Below are 12,437 nucleotides of genomic sequence, written 5' to 3' on the forward strand. Positions count from 1 at the left end.
ACTAGAACTGAACTAGAACTGAACTAGAACTAGAACTAGAACTAGAACTGAAACTAGAACTGAACAAGAACTAAACTAGAACTGGTATAGCATTTGTGAAATGTACATACATATCTCTGGACTGGTCTATGGTTCACTCTATTGGCTAGTTTATGGACTGGTGTAAATTCTAGTCTACGGCCTGTCATTGGAGTTGTTTATCAATCAGTCTATGGACTGGTCTATTAATTCTACGGACTTGTATATTAACTTGTCTATGGACTGGTCTATTGAATAAGTTGTACACAAGTCAATAGACATTTGATACAGATATTATTATAATCATAGTGAACTTTATAAATACATTCCTCAAATTTCAATTTTAAACCATTTCGCTTTTAATTAAAAATTAAAATCCACTTTACCATGTAACATATTCACTCATGTGGAAAAAGCCGAAAACAAAAGAAACCCCAAACAATTTCACTTTACAACCACTTGTCGTTTTGTATGCTGCTGCAGCACAAAGTTTAAAAATAAAAAATTTGGCATCAAGTTATTGCATTTTGAACTACCATAAACTGTATAGAAAATCCCAAAACTAAAAGAAAAATATAAAACTAAACATAAAATTGTTTTCGTCTCGACATGATTTGTTTGTTTTTACTGCCGCATTGCTGAGATTGTTTTACAAAATGTATGAATTTTTTTTTCGAAACTCTTGCCACAATTCAATTGCCCACCACCATCATGCTGGGCTATTTGATGATGGGATTGAAGAAACGGCTTCTTTTAAATGGCTAAAGACTTTCAGTTTATCTTTAGTTTAGTAGTAAAATGTTTTTATAAATGAAATTCATACATTGATGTCTTAGTAATGACGAAAGTATTTGGCACTTTAGGCTTTTGAAAGCGTCCAAAAAATAAAGTGGCCAAATGAATTTGGATTTGTAGATGCATTTATAGAGATACATTACAAAGAAGTATAACAGGCTCTAAGTTAAGAGGCTAAATAGAAAAATAAACAAAATTTTTCTATTTTTAGTTTTCTATTATTTATGTATGGCCGCAGCAAAAGTCAATTTTAAAACAATCTTCATTTTACATTTGAATTGGTAAATTTAATAAGATGTGGTTGAATAATAGATTGATTAAAAAATAAATAAACCTTAGATTTCAAAAAACAAAAGATTCATTTGTAAAGCCAGTTAATCTTGAAAATGTAAAGTATTACTTAAGTGTGAAACAGTGATGCCAAGTGTAGGGATTTTTCCCTTTTTGTAGGGATTTTTTTCAAAATTTTCACGTGTAGGGAAAAAGGGAAAGATTTCTTACTATTGTCAAATTGTAGGGATTTTTCAATTTCATAGTTTTTAACAACTAAAAATATACCCTTTCATGTATTAAACTTTAAAATTAAAAATGAAATCAGTTTTAAGTGTATCGTTAGTAAAAATTCCGCTTGTAATTTCTACAATATATGTACCTACATATCTCTACAAGACTGGCATAATCCAAAATTCGGGTTTCTTGAACTGAGGTCTACAAAACATGCGACATACTAAAATCTTTCATATAGATTTAATGTTCTGAAAATTTATAAAAGTAAACCGCAAAAAGTAAACGCAAAAGTAAACCTTATTTAAAATAATTATTTTATGAAAATTATTTTGTTGGGGGCACATAAAATAAATTTTTAACATCGAATCGTGATACTGCCATAAATCTTTCAATTGTCTTGGTTTTTTAATCTTAACTGAAGAGTCAGGGTTGGAAGATTTGTATGATGTAAAATTGAAAGAAAAAAAAATTAAAATTTAAATTCTAGAAATTTTATTCCTAAAATTAAAAAAATACATATATATGTATATATGTATATTATAAAACGGAGCTAATATTTTAGTTTTTTATGTTATTTTTGTATTTTTTTAAGATAAACTTGGAAAAAAGTAGTGTAGGGAAAAATGTAGGGAAAATAAAAAGTGGGTGTAGGGAAAAAAGGGATTTTTTCTCATAAGCGTAGGGATTTCTGAAAAAATCTCCTGGCATCACTGGTGTGAAATGAACACCACTGTGTTTTATTTTCAATTTACTAGCCATAGAATAAAATATGATTTTCTTAGTTTCATACACAATAACTTTATTATTTATAGACATTTTCAGAACTATTAACAACGCCTAACCTTTTGTAGATATTTTATGATTTATTTAAACTTAATTTATTTACTCTGCTCTTAATCTTGTATGAGAAACTTAACATTTATTAGGTAATACAATTTATTTTCATAAGCTTTTTACAAACTTAAAAATTTATTTCATTCATTAATTATAATTTTCAAAGTAAACTGTAAACAATTGTTTATGGTGCATAAATTTGTTACAGAATATTTTTATGGTTTTCTTCTTTATTTTGCAAATGTATTTTTATGAACTTTATAAATTTGACGGAGTAACGGAATATTTATTAAAATTGATAGAAAAAAGTAATTAAATTAATAATATTACATAAATTATTAATGATCTGCACAAATTGTAAATATACAATATATGTTCAAGATAATTTATGACTGAACTAGAACTTAACTGAAGCTGAACTAGAACTTAACTGAACTGAACTGAACTGAACTAGAACTGAACTACAACTGAACTACAACTGAACTACAACTGAACTACAACTGAACTACAACTGAACCTACAACTGAACTACAACTGACATACAACTGAATTAGAACTGAACTAGAACCTGAACTAGAACTGGAACTAGAACTGAACTAGAACTGAACTAGAACTGACTAGAAACTGAACTAGAACTGAACTAGAACTGAACTAGAACTGAACTAGAACTGAACTAGAACTGAACTAGAACTGAACTAGAACTGAACTAGAACTGAACTAGAACTGAACTAGAACTGAACTAGAACTGAACTAGAACTGACACTAGAACTGAACTAGAACTGAACTAGAACTGAACTAGAACTGAACTAGAACAGAACTGAACAGAACTGACTAGAACTGAACTCGAACTGGAACTAGAAGCTGAACTAGAACTGAACTAGAACTGAACTAGAACTTGAACTAAGAACTGAACTAGAACTGAACTAGAACGGAACTAGAACTGAACTAGAACTGAACTAGAACTGAAACTAGAACGAACTAGAACTGAACTAGAACTGAACTAGAACTGAACTAGAACTGAACTAGAACTGAACTAGAACTGAACTATAAACTGAACTAGACTGAACTAGAACTGAACTAGAACTGACAAACTGAACTTAGAACTGAACTAGAACTGAACTAGAACTGAACTAGAACTGAACTAGAACTGAACTAGAACTGAACTAGAACTGAACTAGAACTGAACTAGAACTGAACTAGAACTGAACTAGAACTGAACTAGAACTGAACTAGAACTAGAACTGAACTAGAACTGAACTAGAACTGAACTAGAACTGAACTAGAACTGAACTAGAACTGAACTAGAACTGAACTAGAACTGACTAGAACTGAACTAGAACTGAACTAGAACTGAACTAGACTGAACTAGAACTGAACTAGAACTGAACTAGACTGAACTAGAACTGAACTAGAACTGAACTAGAACTGAACTAGAACTGAACTAGAACTGAACTAAACTGAACTAGAACTGAACTAGAACTGAACTAGAACTGAACTAGAACTGAACTAGAACTGAACTAGAACTGAACTAGAACTGAACTAGAACTGAACTAGAACTGAACTAGAACTGACTAGAACTGAACTAGAACTAAAACTAGAACTGAACTAGAACTGAACTAGAACTGAACTAGAACTGAACTAGAACTGAATTAGAACTGAACTAGAACGAACTAGAACTGAACTAGAACTGAACTAGAACTGAACTAGAACTGAACTAGAACTGAACTAGAACTGAACTAGAACTGAACTAGAACTGAACTACAACTGAACTAGAACTCTAAAACTGTACTCAAAAATTTTCAATATTTGCTGATTTTAAGATAACTTTCTATGTAAACCTTTAACATCGATGCCACACACTTGTCCATTTAATCCTAAATGTTTTTCATGTTGCCAAACATTGTTGTTTTGCTCTATACCATAAATTGACGTCATTAATTTAACACATGCACATAATTTTTCATTACCTCTTAAAAATAAATCCATTTAACTGTGTGTAAAATGTATATTTGTCATATTTTTTTGTCATGTCATTAAACTATGTCATTGGTTTTCCATAAGCCCCAAAAACCAACAACCTGCACAGCTATAGTAACAGCAGAAGCAGCAGCAGTGAACGAAGAATACTTCAATTATTTGCTCATGTACATTCAAATTACATTGACCTGCATTCAAGCGTACTGAGAGAAACACAAGTGATTTCAGCGATTCTGCTGCTGATTTTATGGCATCAAGCATTCATTGACTGCTATTCGCTGACAACAAACAGCTTTTTATATGTCCATACACTCATAAAAAAAGTGATCTGATTTTTTAGTGTCTGTTCAATATTTTTGTTAAATGATAAAAATTTGAAATCATTTATAAAAAAAAATTGATTAAAATCGAATAATAATAAATACATCAACAACAAAAACATAAAAATGCTTTAAATATCAGATTCAAGGTGAAATACACAAATACAGCAGACCTAGAAACTAAAAAGGCAGACGGGCTGGGCAGGTGCTGTGGCACACAATGAGAGATTTATATGAAGGTGTAAAAAAACAAGCAAGCATCCACAAAATGGTCATTAATTTTCTTATGAATGAAATGTTTGTATGTTTTGTCATGTAAAATGACAAAAAATAAAATGAAAAATGAAAATTAATAGATTCATTTTAGACATGAAAACAAAATTGTACGTGTTAATGTTTAATTAATTAATGGAAAACAAGAACACACATACAACTTACTTTAATTAATAAAATTTATTTAAAGATATTGGATTCGTGCTTTTTAGGTCAAATATTTATAAAATTTAAAGAGATTTCTGCATCTTGATTAAATCTGTGTTACTACAAATGTAAAAGAAATTCTTAAATTGTTATATCACTCATTTACTACAAGACTGACATAATCCAAAAAAAAGTCCTTTCGAGAAAAATGTCTTAGAATGTTGTATGACATTTTGCTATTTTTTTAAATAACTCAGGGTATTTGAACAATTAAACCATTAAACATATAGCTTTAAGCCAGGAACCTTGGACGATTCGTAACAAGGTTTCTGGATTAATTTACGTAAATTTCCAACTTTTCCACACAGATACAGGGTCTCGCCCGGGAAAATATGAGACGGCACTTACCACCGAACTGCTCATAACTCAGGCATGGGGGGTAATGATTACACAAAGTAATTCATTACATGGTCAATTACAATTACTTGTAATGTATAATTGAGCAATAACCAATTACAATTACTTGTAATTGTAATGAAAATTTTTCCAATTACAATTACTTGTAATGTGTAATTGGCCAATAACCAATTACAGTTACTTGTAATTGTAATTGAAATTTTCCAATTAAAATTACTTGTAATTGTAATTAAGGTATTACTAATTACAAATTAAATGTAATTATAAAGAACAATATTCACAATTACAAGTAATTGTATTGGAAATTCTTCGATTACAATTACAAATAATTGTAATTCGCAAAACTTCAATTACCATTACAAGTAATTATAATTGTCAAAACTTCAATTATAATTACAAATAAATGTAATTGGCAAAACTTCAATTACAATTACAAGTAATTGTAATTAGTAAAGCTTAAATTACAATTACTTCAAATGTAATTGTAATTGAAAATGTAAATATAATTGAAAGTTAGTTAGTAGTTAGTTAGTTAGTTAGTAGTTAGTTAGTAGTTAGTTAGTTAGTTAGTTAGTTAGTTAGTAGTTAGTTAGTTAGTTAGTTAGTTAGTTAGTTAGTTAGTTGTTAGTTCGTTAGTTAGTAGTAGTTAGTTAGTAGTTAGTTAGTTAGTTAGTTAGTTAGTTAGTTAGTTAGTTACTTAGTTAGTTAGTTAGTTAGTTAGTTAGTTAGTTAGTGAGTAGTTACTTAGTTAGTTAGTTAGTTAGTTAGTTAGTTAGTTAGTAGTTAGTTAGTAGTTAGTAGTAGTTAGTTAGTTAGTAGTAGTTAGTTTAGTTAGTTAGTTAGTTAGTTAGTTAGTTAGTTAGTTAGTTAGTTAGTAGTTAGTTAGTTAGTTAGTTAGTTAGTTAGTTAGTTAGTTAGTTAGTTAGTTAGTTAGTTAGTTAGTTAGTTAGTTAGTTAGTGTTAGTTAGTTAGTAGTTAGTAGTTAGTTAGTTAGTTAGTAGTTAGTAGTTAGTTAGTTAGTTAGTTAGTTAGTTAGTTAGTTAGTTAGTTAGTTAGTTAGTTAGTTAGTTAGTTAGTTAGTTAGTTAGTTAGTGTTTAGTTAGTTTTAGTTAGTTAGTTAGTTAGTTAGTTAGTAGTTAGTTAGTTAGTTAGTTAGTTAGTTAGTTAGTAGTTAGTTAGTTAGTTAGTTAGTTAGTTTAGTTAGTTAGTTAGTAGTTAGTTAGTTAGTTAGTTAGTTAGTTAGTTAGTTAGTAGTTAGTTAGTAGTTAGTTAGTTAGTTAGTTAGTTAGTTAGTTAGTTAGTTAGTTAGTTAGTTAGTTAGTTAGTTAGTTAGTTAGTTAGTTAGTTAGTTAGTTAGTTAGTTAGTTAGTTAGTTAGTTAGTTAGTTAGTTAGTTAGTTAGTTAGTTAGTTAGTTAGTTAGTTAGTTAGTTAGTTAGTTAGTTAGTTAGTAGTTAGTTAGTAGTTAGTTAGTTAGTTAGTTAGTTAGTTAGTTAGTTAGTTAGTTAGTTAGTTAGTTAGTTAGTTAGTTAGTTAGTTAGTTAGTTAGTTAGTTAGTAGTTAGTTAGTTAGTTAGTTAGTTAGTTAGTTAGTTAGTTAGTTAGTTAGTTAGTTGTTAGTTAGTTAGTAGTTAGTTAGTTAGTTAGTTAGTTAGGTTAGTTAGTTAGTTAGTTAGTTAGTTAGTTAGTAGTTAGTTAGTTAGTTAGTTAGTTAGTTAGTTAGTTAGTTAGTATAGTTAGTTAGTTAGTTAGTTAGTTAGTTAGTTAGTTAGTTAGTGTTAGTAGTAGTTAGTAGTTAGTAGTAGTAGTTAGTTAGTTAGTAGTTAGTTAGTAGTTGTAGTTAGTTAGTTAGTTAGTTAGTTAGTTAGTTAGTTAGTTCGTTAGTTAGTTAGTTAGTTAGTTAGTTAGTTAGTAGTTAGTAGTTAGTAGTTAGTTCGTTAGTTAGTTAGTTTTCCCAGGGTATCGATAGATAAGAGCGCATCACTAAAATCTCGGATTTGTGTTGTTTAGACTTCAGACACAATTACACCATTTTCTACAGGATTTTCTTTTTAATAGAAAAATATTTCAATTTATTTCCTACTTTACACAATGGTTTAATGCTTATTACAATACAAACTTTTTATCTCTAAACTGCAAAAGTTTTCCCATTGTTAAGTGACAGGATAATATACTCAGTGTTTCTTTTACTGTATCCTTTTTTATATTTTTCTAAGAAAAAGTTTTTATAAAAAAGGATTATTATTATTTTATTTTGTTATTGCAGTTGTAGTTGTTTATTTAATTTTAAATACACATGTAATTGCTGACAACAACATTTATTTATTTATGTAGATACAATTTGATATTTATACTTTCACCCCTTAGCAACTATTATAGAGATTAAAGTTTACGATAAAGTTAGTAATATGTAAAAGATTAGAATTTAATATTTCATGTACTGGCTATCAGTTGTCTTTCCCAAAGATGGGGGTCCGAGGGAAATGAAATAAGAGTAGAAATAGTTTTAGCATAATACTTGGTACAATTTCAAAATTAAAATTTTCTACTTCTCTAGATATTTCGTCAGAGAGTATATTTCTCTAGTATCTCCCTGGCTGTTATATTGCCCCACATTTTAAAGCTTTACATTTAAGTTTACCTTTTTCAATTATAAAAACTTTTACAGGTCTGCGTATGCCTTGTGTATTTAAAATGCAAGCAATGACATGTTGTTGCTTGCAGATTTTATGCAAATCTTATATGTATCAAAAATGTATACTTTCGATTTAATATTTATAAAAGTGTATTTTATTATTTACAATCAAGCATTGTTTGCAAAAGTACAAAATCCTTACAGTAAATAATAAAATAATATATGTGTTTGTATGTATGTATAAATACTATTTCATTTATATTTTGTAAAGCAAACAAACAGTTGATGTTGATTCTTTACTATCAAAAGCAGTAGTAAAAACATAAAAACAAAATGGAGATAAACCGAAATGTATTAAATTGTAATAAAAACAGTAAAAGCCACAAGCAATTTGATGGGTTTTTTCTTAATATTTTATTATTATTTTTTGGTAAAGAATATAAGTTTGACAACTCTTTAAATTGATTTATACTTTTATACTGCAATAAATTCCAATGCTAATAGAGTTCAAAAAGAACTACTTTATGCAAGATACCCTCACCTTTTCTTATTTAAAAGTTGAAATTTTAAAAATTAACACCTTGGTTTTTCCTTGTTATTTAACATAAATTATTTCTCACAATAAATTCAATTTAATTTACTATTACTTTGCACAATTTGCAATTAAAAAACTCATTATTTTTTAAATAAAATAAACTTTTATTTTTATGAAAAAAATATATATACAAATCAACAACAACCAAAATAGATTAAAAATGTAAATTAATTTTCAAATAAACACAACTGAAAGCTAATGCCTTTCTTCTGTGTTGTGTGTTTTCATTTAATGTTTTTCACTCATTTTTATTGGCGGCACGTAGTCTGGTTTTGTAAAACAAAACAAAATGCAGACAAAAACACCCACATTGTGGTATCATTGAATTGTTAAATGATTTAATTAATTCGCTAAATAAGTAAAATACAAATTCAGAAATAATAATAATAATAATAAATTCTAATCAAAACAATTTGTCATGAAAATTTTTATTAATTTATTGTTTAGGAGGCGTATAAGTGATATTGAACTTTATTTTAATACTCATACGTCACCTGCTGAGTACACAGGTTTTTCAAAAATTTCTCTAAAAATATGTTCTGGGTTAAAAAAAAAATCAATAAACTTTTTGTTTTATAGAAAATATTCAATAAATTTATATTTAGGGAAAATTTTATACTAAATTTTTCGTTTTATAGAAAATTTTCGACAAATTTTCATTTTACAGAAATTTTGGGTTAATTTTTCGTTTTGATTAAAAAATTCTCATTTTATAGAAAATTTTCCATAAAAAAAATTTTTCTTTTTATAGAAAATTTTCCATAAAAAAAATTTTTCTTTTTATAGAAATTTTCCATAAAAAAAATTTTTCTTTTTATAGAAAATTTTCGATAAAATTTTTCTTTTTATAGAAAATTTTTCGATAAAATTTTTCTTTTTATAGAAAATTTTCGATAAAATTTTCATTTTATAGAAAATTTTCGATAAAATTTTCATTTTATAGAAAATTTTCGATAAAATTTTCTTTTTAACTAAAAATTTTCGATAAAATTTTCCTTTTATACAAAATTTTCGATAAAATTTTCTTTTTATAGAAAATTTTCGATAAAATTTTCTTTTTATAGAAAATTTTCGATAAAATTTTCTTTTTATAGAAAATTTTCGATAAAATTTTCTTTTTATAGAAAATTTTCGATAAATTTTCTTTTTATAGAAAATTTTCGATACATTTTTTTTATATAGAAAATTTTCGATAAATTTTCTTTTTATAGAAAATTTTCGATGAATTTTCTTTTTATAGAAAATTTTCGATAAATTTTCTTTTTATAGAAAATTTTCGATAAATTTTCTTTTTATAGAAAATTTTCGATAAATTTTCTTTTTATAGAAAATTTTCGATAAATTTTCTTTTTATAGAAAATTTTCGATAAATTTTCTTTTTATAGAAAATTTTCGATAAATTTTCTTTTTATAGAAAATTTTCGATAAATTTCTTTTTATAGAAAATTTTCGATAAATTTTCTTTTTATAGAAATTTTCGATAAATTTTCTTTTGATAGAAATTTTCGATAAATTTTCTTTTTATAGAAAATTTTCGATAATCTATAGAAATTTTCGATAATTTTCTTTTTATAGAAATTTTCGATAAATTTTCTTTTTATAGAAAATAAATTTTCTTTTTATAGAAAATTTTCGATAAAATTTACTTTTTATAGAAATTTTCGATAAAATTTTACTTTTTATAGAAAATTTCGATAAAATTTACTTTTTATAGAAAATTTCGATAAAATTTTACTTTTATAGAAAATTTTCGATAAAATTTTACTTTTTATAGAAAATTTTCGATAAAATTTTACTTTTTATAGAAAATTTTCGATAAAATTTTACTTTTTATAGAAAATTTTCGATAAAATTTTACTTTTATAGAAAATTTTCGATAAAATTTTACTTTATTAGTAGAAAATTTTTCGATTAAAATTTCCCTTTTTATAGAAAATTTTCGATAAAATTTCCCTTTTTATAGAACAATTTTCGATAAAATTTTACTTTTATAGAAAATTTTCGATAAAATTTCCCTTTTTATAGAAAATTTTCGATAAAATTTCCCTTTTTATAGAAAATTTTCGATAAAATTTCCCCTTTTTATAGAAAATTTTCGATAAAATTTCCCTTTTTATAGAAAATTTTCGATAAAATTTCCCTTTTATAGAAAATTTTCGATAAAATTCCCTTTTTATAGAAAATTTTCGATAAAATTTCCCTTTTTATTTCGATAAAATTTTCCTTTTATAGAAATTTTCGATAAATTTTACATATTATATAAAATGTTCGAATAAAATTTTCCCTATTATAGAAAAATTTCGATATAAAATTTCTTTTTATAGAAATGTTTCGATAAAATTTCCTTTTATAGAGACATGTTCGATAAAATTTCTTTTTTTAGAAAAATTTTCGATTAAAATTTTCTTTTTTTAGAAAAATTTTAGATAAAATTTTAATTTCTTTAGAAAAAATTTCCATAAAATGTTCGTTTTTTATAAAAAATTTCGCTTAATATTGTATCAGTTTTCCCAACAAAAACTCTTGTTCGAAAACATATTTATTTTTACTTTGCCAAACAGATTCATTCAATTTATTTCAACATTCGCTTGAATTTCAACAATTCCTAGCAATTTACCACAATTTTAAAAACATAAAATAAAACCCCAAAAAACTTTAAGCCACAAAAATATCACACGAATTGCATTTCATGCAAACTACAAACATGCCAACAACAAAACACAAAACAAATTGAAAAATAAATTTATTTATTGCAACTAAAAGAATAAAAATACTATATTTTTTCATTAAATTCCTTAAACTCTCTTTTTAATCTTTTATATATTAATTATTTTTTATTTGTTTGTTTGTTTTTTCTCGTTTTTCTTGTCAACAGTTGACAGTCGTCATTTAAAAGAGTCTATAGAACGTGCAGAATTTTCATTACAACTTGAATTGTGGTTTTGCTGAACAGAATGGTTCTGCCTCGAATTTATCCTTGGCATCAACGCGTACATTACAACTTAACTTTCATCCAGGACGTGGTTTACACTATCACTTGCCCGTATTATTGATTATTTTCACTTGGCTGCCGTAAGTGTGGGCATACATGCAAGTTTGGTGGCATTGCATCAGCCATATATCAAGTAAGTAGTAAATAGAAAAAGCAAATCATCTACATCCCTATAGCAAGAACTACTGAATATCTGTATAGAGGAAAACAAAGTGCATTCATAAAAGCAAAAAACAAACATGAAAAGTTGGTGCAATTTTTTTAAGACTATAACTAACTAACAACCATCAGCTTATGTCACGAAGAGTGGTAGTAAACAAATTTTTAGTTAGTTGATGGTGGTGTTGCACATGCAACAGTATAAGTATGATGCCTTCAACAGCAAGTATCCTTTTACACTCACCTATTCATACATATTCATAATGTCATTCTATTCAGCGTTTTTGTGCAGAACAATATAAAAAGACTTTACAACACAAAGATTGCAAGAGCAAGCCTTCATTTTGTTTTTCTATGCTGTTGAAAACTGGTATTTGAATAAAATTATGATGTTAATGATGGTGATGACGTCCACGGCGATGATGATGATGATCTTTAATGTGAATGAAGCCTAAAGTATATAATGCACTTGCTATGAAATCATATTATCAACACAACAGTAAATTCAAAATAAAACCACAACTACATATACATATGTTGTCTGTATACAGACTGGAATATGGTAAAACAAAGAATGTTGAAAACATTGTTCCGTATTCTTGTTCGAAAATATTATTAAAGCCTCTTACACCAAATGGTAGAGGTATGCATAGTTAATCATTTCATTGGTGACAAGTCTAGCTTTAGTTTTAGACTAAACTGCCCTAAAATTGCCCTTTTATGGTAGTAACTTTTCACTCGAAGTTCTAAGACATTCCAGGCTGAATCCAA

General features: G+C 26.4%; 1 protein-coding gene across 1 annotated transcript in view; it reads left to right on the plus strand.

Annotated features, from left to right (window-relative positions):
- The window catches only part of LOC119610000 (protein FAM135A-like), a 54,123-nt gene extending 42,479 nt beyond the window's left edge, over window positions 1-11,644 (plus strand). Inside the window, 3 exon segments of the mRNA XM_037965060.1 lie at window positions 11,391-11,455; window positions 11,457-11,562; window positions 11,565-11,644. Coding sequence (XP_037820988.1) covers window positions 11,391-11,455; window positions 11,457-11,562; window positions 11,565-11,644 — 251 coding nt within the window.
- The last annotated feature ends 793 nt before the right edge of the window (window positions 11,645-12,437 follow it).

The sequence above is a fragment of the Lucilia sericata genome, unplaced genomic scaffold (genome assembly GCF_015586225.1).
Source record: "Lucilia sericata isolate MDLA Ls3-8-SP2 unplaced genomic scaffold, ASM1558622v1 Contig001102F_arrow, whole genome shotgun sequence".
NCBI lineage: Eukaryota > Metazoa > Arthropoda > Insecta > Diptera > Calliphoridae > Lucilia > Lucilia sericata.